At 39.3% G+C, this 19,352-nt stretch overlaps 1 protein-coding gene across 1 annotated transcript; it reads right to left on the bottom strand.

The window, feature by feature from the left end:
- Positions 1-9,930: 9,930 nt before the first annotated feature.
- LOC111907768 (uncharacterized) lies at positions 9,931-11,676 on the bottom strand. The gene is made up of 2 exons (XM_052771575.1): positions 10,479-11,676; positions 9,931-10,283 (listed from the first exon to the last, which is right to left on the bottom strand). Exons 1-2 carry the CDS (start codon positions 11,674-11,676, stop codon positions 9,931-9,933), a joined length of 1,551 nt encoding a protein of 516 aa, XP_052627535.1.
- Positions 11,677-19,352: the final 7,676 nt, after the last annotated feature.

Raw genomic sequence — 19,352 nt, forward strand, 5'->3', positions numbered from 1 at the left:
AATCTTGTATTAAAACTGTTAAATTTTTGCGAGACCAAATTGAATTAATCAAGAGAGAGAATGAGGACCTTAAATATGAGGGTTACACACTTAGGAAAAATCAAAAGCCTTTAAAGACACAATTAGAAAATAAAACAAAGGACTTTAAGAAACTGCAAGAGGATTACAGCAACAAATGTGAGAACTATGATCATCTCAAAAGAAAATTTGTTGTTGTAACCACTGAACTTGATGCATTGAAAATGCTGAATTTATTTTTAACAAATTCAATGGGTCAAGTGAAGTTGTTGCAAAAATGATAGAAGGATAGATGCAGTGGAAGGATATTACTTGTGGTAATCAGATAAAAGTAGGATTAGGATTTGAGAGTGTCACTCCTCCCTTCAATCATAATTACACTGCTATTCCCTTGTCTCAAGAAGAAATTGACAGAGAACCTTTCATGGTTTATGGGAAATCAGCTTCTGAACAAGCAAGACGATCAAATGATAAACTCTTGGATACTAACATTTCTACCTCAAGTGCCGATAAGTTAGTAGTTCAGGGGGAGCAAGAAGCTGAAAAGTCTGAGTCGAATAATTTTGTGTCCAAATTTGGTGTTGAATTCTGTGATGAATATGTTTTAAGTTCAAACACTAAAGTTTTTGTTTCTGGTGGTGTGTTGTTTCACAATGATGTTTTTGAAAATAATGATGTTGTTTCTGATAAAATTGCTAAATCTGATTTGAATGCTTCTACATCTTCCACGTTTGCTACACAATCTAGTGCTTGTTCATGCAAATGTGAAAATGCTAGAAAAGACAATAAAAACTAGAAATCTGACAAGAGCAGTACTCAGTCCAACGATAATAAACAAATTTGGTTCAATTGTGGTACTGCTGGTCATATTTCTAGAAATTGTTTAAACCGAATGTTTGTGAATCACATGTCAAAGAGGGGAGAGAATGAGTCTAGAGGAAGATCTTTAATTAGAAAATCCTCCAGAACCCGTTCTCGAGATGAGGACTGGAAAACAAATCAAAACAAGAAAATGGAAAGTTTTCAAATGAACAAACAGGTTTTCAATAAATTCATAAATAGTTTGCCAAAATCAACCCAAGCTAAGCCAAAGTCGATTTCATCAAAGAGTAGATCTGGATCTTCAAATTCTTCGAGTAGAAAATCCACCTGCTCAAAGAAAAATAAAAAGAAAACTGTTTCAAAACCTAAATATCAATGGATGCCAAAATTAAAATCTGATCAATCGTCATCCTCCTCTGTATCTGTTGAAAAAGGAGTATCAAAAGAAAATATGGAAGATGAATCTGTGAAAGGTAAAGGTCAACCTAGGTCTGTAATGACCTGAGACCCAAATCTAAATGATTCCGCTCATCGTGCAGGGACAGTTGCGGAGGAATGTCGTCAGACCCTGGTATGTCGACAACGACGACTCCTGGCATATGACTGGAGATATCTCCCAACTGCGCGACATTCAGACATTTAATGAGGGGTATGTCTCCTTTGCGGGCGGAGAAGGCGGAAAAATAACGCAGAAGGGAACGGTGACCAACGGAGTGCTCAGTTTTGAGAATGTCAATTACGCTTCTGAGTTGAAGCATAGTCTTCTGAGTGTCTCCCAAATCTGTGACAAGGGTTACTCAACACAGTTCACCGATAAAGAATGTCTAATATTAAAGCCGGACATTGTCATCCTGGAGGAATGGATTCTCATAAAATGAAAGCGGGATGGGAATGCCTATATTATCGACATGAACAACGATGTACCCGATGAAGTCACTTGTCTCTTTTCCAAAGTCTCAAAACAACACGCAAAGTTGTGGCATCGTCGACTTGGCCATGCAAGTGCAAAGAATCTGAATCGTCTTGCTAAGAACGAAATGGTCTGCGGTCTGGCTGTCAGAGATTTTATTACCTTTGAAAAATGTGTTTCCTGTGCTCAAGGAAAACATCATCGGAAACCACATCTGCCAAAGCAGGTCAACTCCATCAGTCAGGTGCTCCAACTATTGCATACGGACTTGTTTGGGCCGGTCAACGTTCTCATCATCAACTGAAATTCATATTGTCTCGTTGAGATAGATGATTTCTCTCGTTTCACGTGAGTCTTCTTTCTGTCCAACAAAGCTGGGATCGCAGATCTTATCAAGAAGTTCATTGTGATGATCGAGAACCAAACCAACCACCAAGTGAAAGCGCTTCGTACGGACAATGGAACAGAGTTCAAGAACCCTGTTCTTGATCATTTTTGCACCGAGAAAGGGATCGTGCGTCAATTTAGCTCTGTCCGGACACCATAACAGAATGGTGTTGCCGAGCGAAGGAAACGGACGTTACAAGACGCCGCAAGGATGATGCTTCGTGATTCTAAACTTCCAGTTTTCTTTTGGGCGGAGGCGATCAATACAGCTAGTTACGCTCAAAATCGTGTCCTGATGAACAAAGCCCAAATGAAAACACCGTATGAGATTGTCTTTGGACACAAGCCATCTGTCAGCCATTTCCGAGTATTTGGCTACCCTTGCACCCTTCTCCACTTGGAATGAAACCCAAAGTTCAATGCTAAAGATGATGATTTCTATTTTGTCGGATACACTACTCGTACTGCTTACCGGGTATACAACAAGAAGACGAAGCAAATCATTGAGTCTTTCGATGTCCGCTGGCTTGAAGAGAATGAGACGGACGCTAGGGTGGGTCTTGATTGGCTATTTGACTACACATCTCTAGTCCAATCCTTTAGTGTGTCGTCTGATAACCAAGCTGGGTCTACCTCTTGCTCGAAGACAATCATTGAAGACAAAGATGAAAAGGTTGTTTACAGACCGCCATTGGTTTGTGCTACTGATCTTCCGGTGGAGTCACCTGTTTCAACTACTTCTCCTATGTCCCCAACACAACATTCTGCTCTAGATGCTGACGCTACTCCTTTAACTCCTGTTGAAATAGGGTTCATGAACCAAGATGTTTCCGCTGTCACTCAAAATCTAATGGAACTTCTCTTTCCTGAACATATCACAGATGAGTTTGTAGCAAATTCACCACTCGAAGCTGGTACATCTACCATGGATTCTTCAGCACATGACGGAGCTATTAATATCCATAATCTTCCTGTTTCATTCAATGATATTAGTCACGCAATCCCCTTTCGCATTCAGCGTGATCATCCGATAGAAAACGTTATTGGCCAGCTGGGCGACGGAGTTCAAACGAGAAGCAAGAGCGGAGGTGTCAACACATGTCTCTATTCCTGCTTCATCTCTCAAATAGAGCCCAAGAACGTCGAAATGGATTTGAATGAGCCCGCTGGGTAGATGCCATGCATCACAAGCTCAATCAATTCGAAAAGCTAGGGGTTTGGAAGTTGGTGGAGCTGCCTAAAGGAAAGAAATCTCTTGACACTAGATGGGTGTTTCAGAACAAGCAAGATGATTCGGGTGTCATTGTTCATAATAAGGCGAGATTGGTGGTCCGTGGGTTCAGACAAATTAAGGGTCTTGATTATACAAAAGTCTATGCTCTGGTGGCACGCTTGGAGGCTATTCGTATCTTTCTCGCTTATGCTTCCTATATGAACTTCATCGTATATCAAATGGATGTCAAGACGGCTTTCCTATAAGGCAAAGTGAAGGAGGAGATTTATGTTGACCAACCTCCTGGGTTTGTTAACTCAAAACTTGCTAACCATGTCTACAAGTTAGACAAGGCTTTTTATGGGCTGCATCAAGCTCCCAGAGCCTGGTATGCTACCCTCACACAGCACTTGCTCAACCATGGCTATTCCCGCGGCACTATCGATCAAACCCTATTCATCAAGCATGTCGGTGCAGACCAGATTCTTGTTCAAATATATGTAGACAATATCATTTTCGGGTCGACAAGTCCTAAGCTATGCAATGAGTTCAAGGACGTCATGAAAAAGTGCTTCGAAATGAGTTCATTGGGGGAGATGACTATGTTTTTGGGGCTTCAAGTCAAACAGTGTTCAGCCGGAATCCTGATTCATCAAGCCAAGTATGTGGAAGATATGCTCGAGAAATTCGGGTTCAGAGACGCTAAACCTGCTTTGTCACACCCCCAAACCAAGGATGGTGGAAACGTCCGGGGGTGGAGGACTTCATGTATAGTATCATAACCACAATTGCAATAGTAATTTAAGCAAACACAACCAACATATATATAATTGAAAGAGTTACATCATTGTATGAGTTACATGTTTCCAAATCAATTACAATATGTTGACAAAACATGAAATGTTGACGTCTTAACGTCCCATCCTTAAAATGCACTTTGATACATGTTTAGTGATTTCCTAAGAATACAAGTTGTTTGAAAAAGTGTCAACACAAAGGTTGGTGAGTTCATAAGCTTTTGTTTTCAAACTTGATAAAAGTCTTTCTCTTGTAAATGTCATGTTTGTTTCAGAAAAATCCGATATTTTCCTTAGAACGTGTAATGTAGTCTTATATCCGAAGACCAAAATGTATAAGTAACCTCTCTTACTAATAGAAAATGATATGTGTGTAAATCGACATATACACATTTGAAATAAATGAAATTCCCGTAAATTCTTATGTTTGTTAATACTTTCTGTGAGTTTATTATAACCATGCTATGACCTAGTTGGCCTGAAACGACGTTCTTCAGGCGTCGTAGATGTTTATGACATTTGTCACCCCAGACCTGCCGGTCTAACTGTTGTATGCAGTTAAGGTGTGGGTTTGTCAAGCCCAATATAGATCTATATACAACTATCACGCTCTCCCTCCAGGAGACTCTGGTTACAATACAGGACTTAATGGTATATTTGAAGCAAATGTCTCACAAAGTCTTTAACAAATTTACGTGTAATGTAATGAAAATCCCTTATTGTATAAATGTACACTTTTTGTATGGGTGTGTTATGTAATGTATCATAAACCATACCTATTATAGTTTATCAAAACAAGGGTAGTAATGGTAACGTACGTAAACTATATTCAACGTAGTTCATTCAATTGTTTGAGTAAAATGGATGTACTTTGATTACAACAATCGTGTTATCCTTTATATTTCATATGTATATCTATATCAAAATCCATTTATTAACTGACGCATTTTCATATACCAAGATAAAATGTCATTCATTTGTAATAACATACATTCACATAAAGATATACACCTTGCTCAACATGTTACAAGGTGATAATAATATGTTAGCATTTTTCTGTTAGTAACAGCTTCGATCATTGTTATTAGAAAACTTATAAAAACTTCATAATAGATCCAAATCAGAATCCATAAATTCTGGGAGTTTGTTTAGTGAGTCTAGTTTGTTCATAAATTTTTCCATGATTTTTAGTGACCTCCAACTTAGGTGAAAACGTCCATAAACACAGACTGGTCCGGATTGGTTCTTGAAATGATAGGCAGTTTTGCAAAAATCACCATAAATTGTAGAAAAATTGTATGGAGATGTGCAAGTAACCATTTTAAAGCTAAGAACTTGAAGTACTTTCACCTTGTACGGTTTTGAAAACAAAAATGTTTTAGTTGACGAAAACAGTCCGTGAATGGAGTCCAACTTTTCTGATGTATGCTGTTAGAAACATATAGTTGTGTTCTTGATGATTTAACTTGTATTCTCCCTCTTAAAACTTAAGAAAATATGAAAATGTAGGGGTATGAACTCACCTTGAGTGATTTCAGTAGATGGATGATGGAGAAATATAGTATTCCACTCAAGAACACTAAGAAGATGTCTTGAAGGTTCGATGATCTAACACTAATGTGTTGGAATTCGTGTAAGCAATCTATGATTTGGAGTAAGAAGAAGTGAAATAATTATGTGGAGGATGAATATACTTACCAAAAGTGGGAGAAAACTTGGAAGAAGGCCCTTGAATCTCGAATTTTTGGTGAGAGGATTGAGAGAGAAAAGTGTTTAATCTTTGGTGAAATGAGAGCAAGTGAGTGAGAATGAGGAGAGAGGATGAGTGTCCATCTCTAAAAACGTGGGAATAACTTGTGAGAGAGGTAAAAAGTACAAGGAAGTGACAATGTATGGTGGGGAGGAGTGTGGGTTAGTCATGGAGTGGGTATGGTGGTTGCTTGTGTCATAATTTAAAGAAAAGTCAACACTCCACCTCTTGTACTTCACCCACTCTTCTAGGATAAGCATTATGCCCCAAAACGTGATTAATTATGAGATGAGGGGTTTTATATGTAAAAATATGTTTTTGGTTGAAAACCCCATCCTAAAATAATTAAATTCGGGCTTAGAACGCAAAACTAGTCGAAAACTGGGAAGAAAGGCAAAATCTGCGAGACTTCTCGGTCCTGGCCGAGGTTCGGTCCTGAAGCTGTTGGGCCCGAAGGCGAAATAGACCGAAAGTAGAAGGAAGCGAAATGGGGCGAAGGCGAAATGGAACGAAGGGTTCGGTCCCCTGGTTGCGAGGTTCGGTCCTGAGAGGACCTTCGGGTTCGGTTCCAGTGAGGCTCGGGTTCGGGTCTTGTGCGAGGTTCGGGCCCGAGAGCACCCTTCGGGTTTGGTCCTCTTGGTTTCGGTTCAGTAGTCTCTGGGTTTGGTCCCTAAGAGGACTTTCGACCCTAAGAGGCTTCGGCCCTAAAAAGGGGGTTTCGGGTCTTTTAGCGTATTTCGCCTGTTTTTACCCCGTTTTAAGTGGTTTTTGACCCGGTTAAGGGTCGGGATGACCCGAAAGACTATGAAAAGTTACAGGAACCTTTGAGAGAGATTTGGGAGAGATTTGAAATAGAGAGAGATAGAGTGAATATAATTTAGGGAGGTTTCGTTTGTGACATTTTTGAGTGTCCGGCTTCGCAATGCAAGGTCCGTAAGCCCCGTTATGCCATGTTTTAGCGTCTTACACACTCCCGATGAGTGTGCAATAGTGTTTTATCGCTTTGGTTCAGTGTTTAGCATTTTCACGGCTATGGAAATTTAAGCATACAAAATTTCCAATGATGTTTTCTGGTTAAAATAGTGAGTTGTTTAGTAAAAAAAAATGTAAACCCTAATATACAAGGGCTAATTTGGTCTTCTGGTTTGACTTGTTGACTTTGACTTGACCCGAAATTGACTATTGTCACATCATCTCCCCGTTAGAGGTAATTTCGTCCCGAAGTTTGCGTTTTGGCTGGGACTTCAAGAGTTTGGGAAGAGATGTGTGTATTTTTTTTTCATTTGATCTTCGCGTTCCCAGGTGAACTTAGGTCCTCGTTTAGCATTCCAACGAACCTTCACAATGGGAATACGACTTTGTTTTGTTCTTTTGATCTCCCGATCCATGATCTCGACTAGTTCCTCCACGAAGTGAAGATTTTCGTTAACTTCGATTTCATCGAGAGGTATTACAAATGTCTCGTCTGACAAACACTTCTTTAAGTTGGATACGTGAAATGCGGGTGTACGTTACTAAGTTCTTGTGGTAATCGGAGTTTGTACGCCACAGGACCAATCCTGACAAGGATTTCAAACGGTCCGATGTACCTGAGGTTTAGTTTCCCACGCTTACTGAAACGTATCATTCCTTTCCAAGGGGAAACTTTTAGTGGTACCCGATCTCCGACTTGGAATTCCAAAGGTTTGCGTCGCTTGTCTGCGTAACTCTTTTGTCGATCACGAGATGCCTTTAGTCTTTCCCAAATTTGCATGATCTTTTCTGTGGTCTCCCTTATGATTTCAGGACCAGTGAGGGTGCTATCAGGGACTTGCCCCCTAGCTAGCTGAGTATCCCCCACTTCGGCCCAACACAGAGGTGATTTGCACTTGCGACAGTAGAGGGCTTCGAATGGAGCGACTTTAATGCTAGTGTGATAGCTGTTATTATAGGAAAATTCGATAAGCGGTAAATGAGTGTCCCATGCCTTACCAAAGTCTATCACACAGGCTCTCAACATGTCTTCTAACGTCTGTATAGTGCGCTCGCTCTGCCCGTCGGTCTATGGATGGTAGGCCGTACTCATATCTAGCCTAGTTCCCAGAGATTTCTTTAGGGACTGCCAAAATCGCGAGGTGAATCTACTATCTTGGTCGGAGATAATGGATATTGGTACACCATGCAGTCGCACAATCTCCTTAATGTATGTTCTGGTTAACTTCTCCATCTTGTCGGTTTCCTTTATTGGTAGGAAGTGCACAGACTTGGTCAATTTGTCTACGATTACCCATATGGTGTCAAGTCCACCTGATGTCTTAGGCAGCTTGGTTATGAAGTCCATGGTTATCCATTCCCACTCCCACTCAGGTATATCCGGCTGTTGTAGTAGTCCTGATGGTTTCTGATATTCTACCTTGACCTTGGCGCAAGTCAGACACTTTCCCACATAGGTAGCTATCTCAACTTTCATATTCGGCCACCAGTACAACTTCTTGAGGTCTAGATACATCTTATCCAAACCTGGATGGATGGAATATTGTGTCTTGTGTGCTTCGTTCATGACAACGTCTCGGAACCCACCGAACTTCGGTGTCCAGATCCGGTTCATGAGGTAGCGAGCTCCGTCCTCCTTGACTTCTGGGTTTTTATCCATCCCTCTTAATGCCTCACCTGTCACGTTTTCTGGTTTCAAGGCTTCAATTTGGGCTTCCTTGGTTTGTGTGAATAGGTGCGAATGGATCGTCATTGTCAATGACTTTACCCGGCGACCCGAATATTCTTTTCTTCTTAGTGCATCGGTTACAACATTAGCCTTACCCGGATGATAGCGGATTTCGCACTCATAATCGTTGAGTAGCTCTACCCATCTTCTTTGTCGCATGTTGAGCTCTTTTTGATTGAGGATATGCTGAAGAATTTTGTGATCGGTGAAGATGGTGCACTTTGTGCCGTAGAGGTGGTGTCTCCAGATCTTCAAGGCGAACACTACTGCTCCCAATTCGAGGTCGTGGGTAGTATAGTTAACTTCGTGGGTCTTAAGTTTCCGTGACGCGTAAGCGATAACCTTCCCCCTTTGCATGAGCACACAACCGAGACCTTGATTTGAAGCATCGCAATACACCACGAAGTCATCAGTTCCTTCTGGAAGGGAGAAGATCGGCGCGTTGCATAGGGCTTGTTTTAACGTTTGGAAGGCGGATTCTTGTTTATCTTCCCACTTGAACATCACACCCTTCCGAGTCAAAGTGGTAAGGGGTTTAGCAATCTTGGAGAAGTTCTGTATGAACCTTCGGTAGTAGCCTGCGAGTCCCAAAAATTGTCGGATCTCTGTTGGCGTTGTAGGTGCTGACCAATTTTCAATCGCCTTGATATTTGAGGGATCCACGTGTATTCCTTCCTTGGTTACCACGTGGCCAAGGAATCCCACTTCTTGGAGCCAAAATTCGCACTTCGAAAACTTAGCATAAAGTTTCTCGGTCCTTAGAGTCTCGAGAACTAGTCGCAGGTGTTGCCTGTGCTCTTTTTTGCTCCTCGAATAGACCAAGATATCATCGATTAACACGATCACGAATTTATCTAGGAAGGGTCGACACACTCGGTTCATCAGATCCATGAACACTGCAGGTGCGTTTGTTAATCCGAATGGCATCACTACAAACTCGTAGTGCCCATAGCGAGTCCTGAATGCCGTCTTGGGGATATCTTCTTCTTGAACTCGCAGCTAATGATAATCCGACCTCAAGTCGATTTTTGAAAAGTAACTTGCTCCCTGAAGTTGATCAAAAAGGTCATCGATTCAGGGTAGGGGATATCGGTTCTTGATGGTAAGTTTCTTTAATTCTCGATAGTCGATGTACATGCGAAATGATCCATCCTTCTTCTTTACAAAAAGGACTGGTGCTCCCCAAGGTGAAAAGCTCGGTCTAATGAACCCTTTGCTCAACAGATCATTCAACTGGCTGGACAGTTCTTGCATTTCTGCTGGTGCTAGGCGGTATGGAGCTTTGGCAATGGGGGTAGCTCCGGGAACTAAGTTGATTCAGAATTCGACTTGTCATGCGAGTGGTACACCTGGCAGGTCTTCTAGGAATACATCTGGGAAGTTGCATACTTCTGGAATGTCTTTGATGTCCTTCACCTCTTGTTTCTTGTCTACGACGTGGGCTAAGAATGCATGGTATTCCTTTCGGAGGTACTTTTGGCCTTTAACGCAAGAGATGATTTTCAAATTTGCAGTGGGTTTATCGCCATAGATGAGAAGGGTTTTTCCGTTTGGCAGATTAAGGCGAATGGCCCTTTCATAACATAGAATGTCGGGACGATGAGAGCTTAACCAATCCATACCAATGATGATGTTGAAACATTTTATGGTGACTGGCATTAGATCGATTTCTAACGAATGGTTATCTAGAGTGAGGGTACACCCTATGTATATATCATTAGCGCGCTCAACCTTTCCATTTGCCATTTCTACGACGTATGAATCTTTTAATAACTGGGGGTTTTGTTTTAGTAATTGTGTGGATTGGTGGCTCACGAAACTCCTCTCCGCTCCACTATCAAATAGTACGCATGCATAAGTGTTATTGAGGAGAAACATACCGGTAACCACTGTAGGTTCCTCGACTTCTTCCCCATGTCCTATTACCAGGACTCTCCCTACACCTCCAACATTAGGGGCTTGTGCCTTGGGGCAGTTCCTCCTGAAGTGTCCTTCTTCACCACATCTATAGCAGGTTTGGCTTGCCCCTTTATTGGCAACTTGGTTGATCGGTCTCGCTGGCGCTTTACAGAAATGAGCAGTGTGCCCCATCTTGTCGCAGTTTTTGCAGTGTATTTCCCGACAAGAACCATTGTGGTGGAAGTTGCACTTGTTGCAATTAGGGAGATTTCCTACATATTTCTTTGGTGATGTCGGAGTGGTAGCAGTGGTGGCTGCACGGATAGCAACAGTCTGTTGCTTCTTGGCGGGGTCCTGTGGCGGTTGCTTCTTTTTATTGCTCCAGAACTTTCTATTGTTGTTTCCTCCCTTTGCCTGATTAGAGGTGGTCGACACCGTGACATGGCTGGCCCGATGATCAATGAGTTGCTGTTCCAGCTCCTTGGCACTTTCAAAAGTGGTTGGCTTTGAGACCAACACGCTATCTTGAATCTGGGATGATAGGCCCCAGAGATATCGTTCCACCTTCTTGTTTTCCGGGGTAACCATCGCAGGAAAGAGGAGTGCTAGATCATTGAATCCGGTGGTGTAAGCTACAAGGTCAAAGCCCGTCATCTTGAGGTTCCACAATTCCTGTTCTAACTTTTGCACCTCACCCGTGGGGCAATATTCCTTCATCATCATAGTTTTCAAGTCTTCCCAACTTAACGAGTTAGCCATGGAGAGTGTCAGCGATTTTACGTGGCCGTTCCACCAAGTGAGGGCCCTGCCGGAGAATGTGCAGGCTGCGAATTTGACTTTGTGTAATTCGGGGCATGCACAGATCTCAAAGACGGATTTAGTCTTCTCGAACCACTGCATCAAATCAATGACGCACCCACTTCCATTGAAAGAAGCGGGTTTGCCATTTGTGAAGTCTTTATAGGAACATTCTTTCGAACGCCCTTGGCTATCCCCTTGAGTAGAGACGTTAATACCGCTCCCTGTCCTCCTGGCACCATCAGTGCTAATTTGAGACATAGCAGCTGCAACTGCGGCTGTAACAGCAGCCTGGAACATAACGGGAACAAACTGGGGAGGCGGCAGGGGTGAATTTGTTTGTGTTCTCTCAGTGCGTCTGGCAGATCTGTGAGGTGGCATTTTTCTGTCATAGAATTTTCAAAGATAAAAGGGACATCAGTCTTTTAGTAATTGGATGTAAGTCGAGTGTCGTTAAATTAGTTCATTGGTTTTCAAGTATAGTATTTCTCAACTTCCATATGTTTGCATTAGCAAGTAATTCATAGAAAAAGTTTATGCAATTAAACCTATGAATTTAATAGTGATGACTCAAACGGAGTCGTGTGTTTGGTTCCGTGTCTGATTCATTCCTAAGATTCGCTCGATGTGCCTTAGTTATGCACAATTAAAATTTTAATAAACTGTCGATACTAATGAGTCTGCCCTAAGTCCATAACCAAACAAGGAACAGGTCCTAAGGCTCGTCATTTCTAGGTCGATTATTGCTTTAATTAGACACAACAACGAGGTATACTTAAAAATCTTAGAATTATCAGTTGTAAATTGTTTGTAATACCACATAGTAAATCTCATGTCAACATTCAATGAAGTAAAATGCATGTCAAATTCATTGATAACTTTTTAGTACATATTGTTTTGAGAAAATTTGACCTCACAAGGGTCTACATTACATCAATGCAAAAGATAGTTTTTGATAGCACAAATTCCCTTTGAGTAGTGTAATCACTTAGTCGTAGGGTCAACCTACATACAAAAGAGTTGCACCAATGCATGCTCAGAAACCTATACTATGAAGATGTGTGAGTAGTATTGAGTCCTAGTCGCGATGATCCTTCCCTGGTGGAGCTTGGGATGATGTCGATGCACCTTGTAGTTCCGCCAGTCTTCACTCGGTTGCAACCATTCTCTCCTCGAGGGCTCTATATCTTTCTCGATACTCCCTTGTTTCTGCTCGAGCAGTGAGAAGGTCGTGAATAAGTTGGTCTCGATGGTGGGAGTCTCGTTCTAAGTCTCTGGTGCGAGCAGTGGTAGATTCTACGATGGAACTCAGCTCCCGGACCTGATCGGTCGTCGTCCTACCACGATCATCCATACTCGCTATCCGCTGAGTCATGACGGGAGGGCTCTATTAGCTGGTCCTCCGTGGATGAGGTCGTAATAACCTCATTGGTCGCCATATGGTGACCGCTGGCGTAGTTGTCGGCTTCACCTTTCAATCGTTATTACCCAACGGGGCTCAAGTCCGTTGTCTCCAAAGTAGTGTGCGGGTACCCTCGCGATGTAAGGAGGGTTGAAGACTTCCGGTTCTTCTTCAATTTCATTCTCAACCATGACTATCTTATCGTCTTCCTCTTCTTCTTCATCTTCCTCCTCTTCTTCTTGTTCTTCCTTGGATTCCTCCTCGGGATCCTCCTCGATTTGTTGCTCGGGCTCTTCCTCGATCCATCAAGCATTTCCCTGATTGGGAAAGTACGGGTCCCCTGGTAGGTGAAATCTTGCCATGTTGTCTGTACGAGAATAAGGGTGTAACTAGCATGTAACGGTTTATAATAATAATATTGTGCTATAGCAATCATACAAATATTCCTATAATATTTTGAATGTTTAGTTTTGGTTCTTAATGCATTCCTTGTAGGGTGAAGTTAGGTTATTAGATTTCTTGCCAACCATGACTATCCCCTAGTATATGTAAATCACTCCTCGGACATATATAGTTGATCAGACTATATCCCTCCCAGACTTGATTCACATATACCAAGGTATACTCATGGTGCACAACTCCTCTTCTTTTAATTTACGTTCTTCTAGTTATGACACTACGCGAGTATGTAATGCATGTATGTATACTTTTAAACGAGAAAACTATTTATTTTTGTAAAAGTATCCCCTGTTAAAATGTTTTAAAATCACAGACTTCAGTCCTAAATGTGTTTATAGTTTGTATATCTTATGTGTTTTGATATACTTAATTCTCTATAAATCGTGCTCGGATACCAATCTATCACACCCCCAAACCAAGGATGGCGGAAACGTCCGGGGGTGGAGGACTTCATGTATAGTATCATAACCAGAATTGCAATAGTAATTTAAGCAAACACAACCAACATATATATAATTGAAAGAGTTACATCATTGTATGAGTTACATGTTTCCAAATCAATTACAATATCTTGACAAAACATGAAATGTTGACGTCTTAACGTCCCATCCTCAAAATGCACTTTGATACCTGTTTAGTGATTTCCTGAGAATACAAGTTGTTTGAAAAAGTGTCAACACAAAGGTTGGTGAGTTCATAAGCTTTTGTTTTCAAACTTGATAAAAGTCTTTCTCTTGTAAATGTCATGTTTGTTTCAGAAAAATCCGATATTTTCCTTAAAACGTGTAATGTAGTCTTATATCCGAAGACCAAAATGTATAAGTAACCTCTCTTACTAATAGAAAATGATATGTGTTTAAATCGACATATACGCGTTTGAATTAAATGAAATTCCCGTAAATTCTTATGTTTGTTAATACTTTTTGTGAGTTTATTATGACCATGCTATGACCTAGTTGGCTTGAAACGACCTTCTTCAGGCGTGGTAGATGTTTATGACATTTGTCACCCCAGACCTGCCAGTCTAACTGTTGCAAGCAGTTAAGGTGTGGGTTTGTCAAGCCCAGTATAGATCTATATACAACTATCACGCTCTCCCTCCAGGAGACTCTGTTACAATACAAGACTTAATGGTAAATGTGAAGCGAATGTCTCACAAATTCTTTAACAAATTTACGTGTAATGTAATGAAAATCCCTTATTTTATAAATGTACACTTTTTGTATGAGTGTGTTATGTAATGTATCATAAACCATACCTATTATAGTTTATCAAAACAAGGGTAGTAATGGTAACGTACGTAAACTATATTCAACGTAGTTCATTCAATTGTTTGAATAAAATGGATGTACTTTGATTACAACAATCATGTTATCCTTTATATTTCATATGTATATCTATATCAAAATCCATTTATTAACGGATGCATGTTCATATACCAAGATAAAATATCATTCATTTGTAATAACATTGTAGAGTCTAGAAATTGTAAAAGTCGAAGTGTCTGTTCTTAGTTTCGCATGTTAATTATTTTTCTATGTCTTCATTTGTGCGAAGCGTATTGTTAAGGACTTAGTATATTTTTTGTACACTCATGTTTCCTATAAATAGGGACTGAGGTTAGAAGTAAAGATGATGGATGATTCAACGAGTGATTCACTAGTCATTCACATGTTTCTCTGCTTAAGTCTGTAATCAGTTTCTTCATCAATATAAGATCTGATTAATATTTACTCCTTGTGTTCTTACTTTTCATTCATATAATCATGATTGCTTTCTAAATCTTGATTACAATTCTCATCAATTGGTATCAGAGCAGGATTCAAACTGCATTGATCCGATTTTCGTTTTAGAATCATTTGCTTTTTGAGTAGTGATTTTACTAAAAAAATTTCCGCGCATTTTGGTTATGAAAATCTCTTTTGATCTTCAAATTTGAATAAATTCTGCATTTGAATTGTTTAGTCGAGTGATCAATTAGCAATCGGTGATCTATTTATTTGATCAATTCACAAATTCATCTAGTTTTTCAAGTTTTTCTGAAAAATTCTCGTGTTCATCAATGGCGAACTTCAACATGAATACCATGACTTCTTTCTCTCACTTGTTTGGTTCTTCAACCAAAATTCCAATGTTAATCCTTGAGTACTATGATTAGTGGGCTGATAGGATGGAGGATTACTTAAATGGAATTGATGAAGAGCTCTAGAATTGTATCAATGGAATAGTTCTACCTCCTGTAAATGTTCAATCAATTGGAGCATCTGCTTCTTCAATCGATGTTACTGAACAACGGAATCACCTGAAGAAGAATGAGAAAAGATGTATGAGGGAGCTAAGAGGTGCTCTGCCTCCTGTGGTTTACAATTACATTCGTAGTTGTAAAATAGCCAAGGAGATTTGGATCACACTAAAAGAGAAGTATCAAGGTTGTGCGAAGAAAAAGATCGATTTCGTTAAGCAATGTCTTGTTCAGCTTAAGGAATTCAGACAAAAGGATGCTAAAACAATTGAAAACTACTATGATCATCTGAATGAGCTTGTTTATCGATGCAACAGGTATGGAATCACAAGATCTCTCATGGAATTCAATCTGACATTCATCATGGGTCTTCGCAAGGAGTGGCGTAGTCTGAGTATGATGATAAAGAACCAACAAACTTTTGATACTTCCACCTTGAATGATCTCTACAACCAGCTGAAAACACATGAAAGCGAAGTTACATAAATGTTTGAAGAATTGAAACAGAGTCTAGGAGGTCCATTGGCTTTAGTTTTGAAGGTTACTGAAATTGATGCTGGTGAGAAGGAAGAATCAGATAATGAAGGTTTCTTATTGAATTCAGATGATGAAGAAGTTGCATTTTATTTGAACAACAGAGTTGAGAAATTTTTCAAAAAGCCTTTCAATCCAAAAGGAAAGCAAACTGATTCGAAGAGTGGTTTCATAAAAGTTGGAGGTGAGGAAAAGAAGAAATTTGAGAAGGTTGAAGAAAAGCAGTAAGATGCGAAAGCAGAGAAGAAACTAAAAGGTGACTATGGAATTGATTGTCATTACTGCAATGGTGGGAATCATTTCACAGCCGATTGTATGTTGAGGAAGAAAGAGGAGAATAAGAGCAAAATCAAAGATGAAGTCTACTACTCAGAGAAGCTTGAGGAGGTGCGTGCAAAGGCGAAAGGATTGTCTTTGGTTGCGAAAGGAGAGTCTGAAGAAGAAGAAAGTGGAACTTATCAGATCTGGTGTTCAGGATATGATGATGAAGATATGAGGCACCCAACTCATGGTGCAATGTTCACAAGTTATGAAGAAAATTGCGAAGAGAATGTTTCTGGACGATGCTTTGTGTCCAAGTCCACCGATAAATCTCCAATGACTACTAAGGTACATGCTATTCTTCAAATCCTTTAATATTCCTTTATCTGCTTATGATGCTGAAATAACTTCATTTGATGATACTGTTGCTTATTTTGATGCTGTTATTGTGTCTGCTAGTACTGAAGCACAAAATCTAAATTTGCAACTAGTTGAGACAAGAAGACAATTAGAAATAAAACAAAGCAGAGTAGATAAACTTGAATTACAAATGACAAATGTAAATTGTGATAGGGACAATCTTGATAAAGAAGTTAGGTTGTTACTAGCATAACGAAACATTTATTGTAACTCTGCTAAACCTTTATATGTGAAGTTAATAGCTTTACATCATTCATCTGAGATAAGTAAATAACAACATAGGAAACTACTACCTTTTATTGAATTGGAACACGAAAAAGTTGATGTTGTTTCTTATGACTGCGACAATACTATTGCTCAATTTCACAAAATACCTGATGATTGATTCGCATATGGTATTGTCAAAATTGATGAATTTTTGAATGTGAATGAATTGGTTAATATTGTTAATGAAAGTTTTGAAAATGAATGAACAAGTGAAAATCTTAAAGAAAACTGAAACTTCAACTCTTGATTCTCAACACAATTATGCTGATGTCGATGACAATTCAGATAATGTGAGTGAAATCAGTGAGATCGAAGAGGAAGAAGAGGTTGATTGTTCTCAACTATCTATCATTAATATAACATTTAAGGTCAAAGGTAAAGAAATTATAGTTGATTCAATAGTAAAGGATGAAAATGATAAACCCTCTACTTCACAAACTTGTGACTTTGACAATGTGGAAGTTGAAGGTTGTAAGTCAGATGACACTGATGAAGACGAAGAAGAAGTGAAAGATTTTCATGAGTCACCTCAACGTGTTGTTGTTAATCAAGTGTTTGATAATACAAAAGAATTCGACAAAGTTCTTAATGACAAAGGTGCACATTATTTGGAAATCAATAGTGTGGTATATCCGAATTTTACATGCACTGATAACACGATTTTTCCAAATCAAGTCTATGTCATTGCTGGAAATGTTGAGAAAATCAAGTCTGAATTCAACAAAATGGTTGAAAATGACAACAAAAGGTCAACTACCGAAGGTTTCTTTGAAAATCAAAATACGGTAGAAAACAATTTAACTCAAAACTCTTATGTTTTTCAACGCCAAAAATCATCACAAAAATGGATGGTTAAAAGTGAAAAAGAAAACAAAGTTTTTAAAAAAGATAAAAACTAAAGATGGAAGTGAAATTGAATTCTCATGAATTTAAGTTGATGGTTGGAAAGTATTCAAAAGAAAACAATGTTTCAAAACGAAAAGCAAGAAAAGAAATCTTTTGGCAAGTTGTGTCTAATGATAAACCTAAAGTTGCGAAAGTACAAATTCCAAGAACAAAACCATCAAAATTTCAGAGAATAAACAAACAAAAGGATAGAAGTTTTCACAAACCAATATATTCTGTTGACAAAATTTTAATGAAAAATACAGATGAATCTGTTCGAGAATTTGACAACATTAGAAAATTTGAGACTTCGCAAATTTTTTTGAATGATCATAAGTTTCAAAATGGTAGAAAATTAACGAATAATTCACCAACTTTGAATGTCAAAACTCAAATGAAACCAAAATTTTCACCCAAACAACCAAAATTTCCAAATCCTTCGATCACAGAACCGACCTAAGTTTCGTATACAAAAGGAAAATTTGATGTATATACGATCAACAATTGGCTTGAAGGGCAACGAAAACAATACCAAAATGGAAAGTTTTCAAAGCAACAGATAAAGACTGCATTCGACAAGTTTGTGAATGAGTCTTCTACTAGTAGTTCATCATCTCATGATTCGCAAGTTCCAGTACAAAAGTGGAAACCAGTTGTGAAAGTTGCGAAGGTTTTGAAGGATGAGCTGAAAGTCAATGGAAATCCAAAACTATCGAACAACTATATTTCAATATCTAGATTTGATGATCTTGATTTAATCGATAATGTCACAGACAAAGTGAAAACATGGTTTTTAAATTCAAAGAATTTGTTCAATGCTACTAATGAAGGACCCAACAAGTCTTGGGTTCCTAAATTCTTTCATTAAATGCAGGTGATATGTGACGAGCAATATGATGCGAAATGGTATATTGACAGTGGTTGCTCTCATCACATGACTGGAAGAAAGGAAAACTTGCGAGATTATAGAAGCTTGGAAAATGCTGGAGTAGTCAAATTTGGATACAATCACAAGTGTCAAGTGAAAGGTTATGGAAACATCACAAATGGACAATTTACAGTTAATAGGGTTGCTTATGTCGAAGGTCTTCAACATAACTTGATTAGTCTTTCGCAACTTGTTGTGGGTACTGGAAATCAGGTTGTGTTCAATGAAGAAGGAAGTATCATTTCCGAAGTAGAGACAAATGAAGTACTTCTCAAATCCAAAAGATATGGAGACATGTTCACACTCAACATCAAACCGATTGTGGGCAAACCTGCAGTGTGTCTATTGTCGAAGGCCTCTAATGATGTTAGCTGGATTTGGCATATAAGATTGTCTCATTTGAACTTTCGCAATATTAACAAGCTTGTCACTGAAGATTTGGTTCGAGGTTTACCTGTACTGAAATTTGATAATGATACTTTGTGTGCAGCTTGCGAACAAGGAAAACAACATAGAAAAGGTCATCCAATTGTGATAGATTCAAAAATCCTGGAACTGTTGGAACTTCTTCACATTGACTTATGTGGACCGTCGACTGTCGCTACAATCGATAAAAAGTGGTACATTTTAGTTATTGTTGATGATTTTTCTCGATTTAC

This window comes from Lactuca sativa, chromosome 5 (assembly GCF_002870075.4).
Source record: "Lactuca sativa cultivar Salinas chromosome 5, Lsat_Salinas_v11, whole genome shotgun sequence".
NCBI classification, from domain to species: Eukaryota; Viridiplantae; Streptophyta; class Magnoliopsida; order Asterales; family Asteraceae; genus Lactuca; species Lactuca sativa.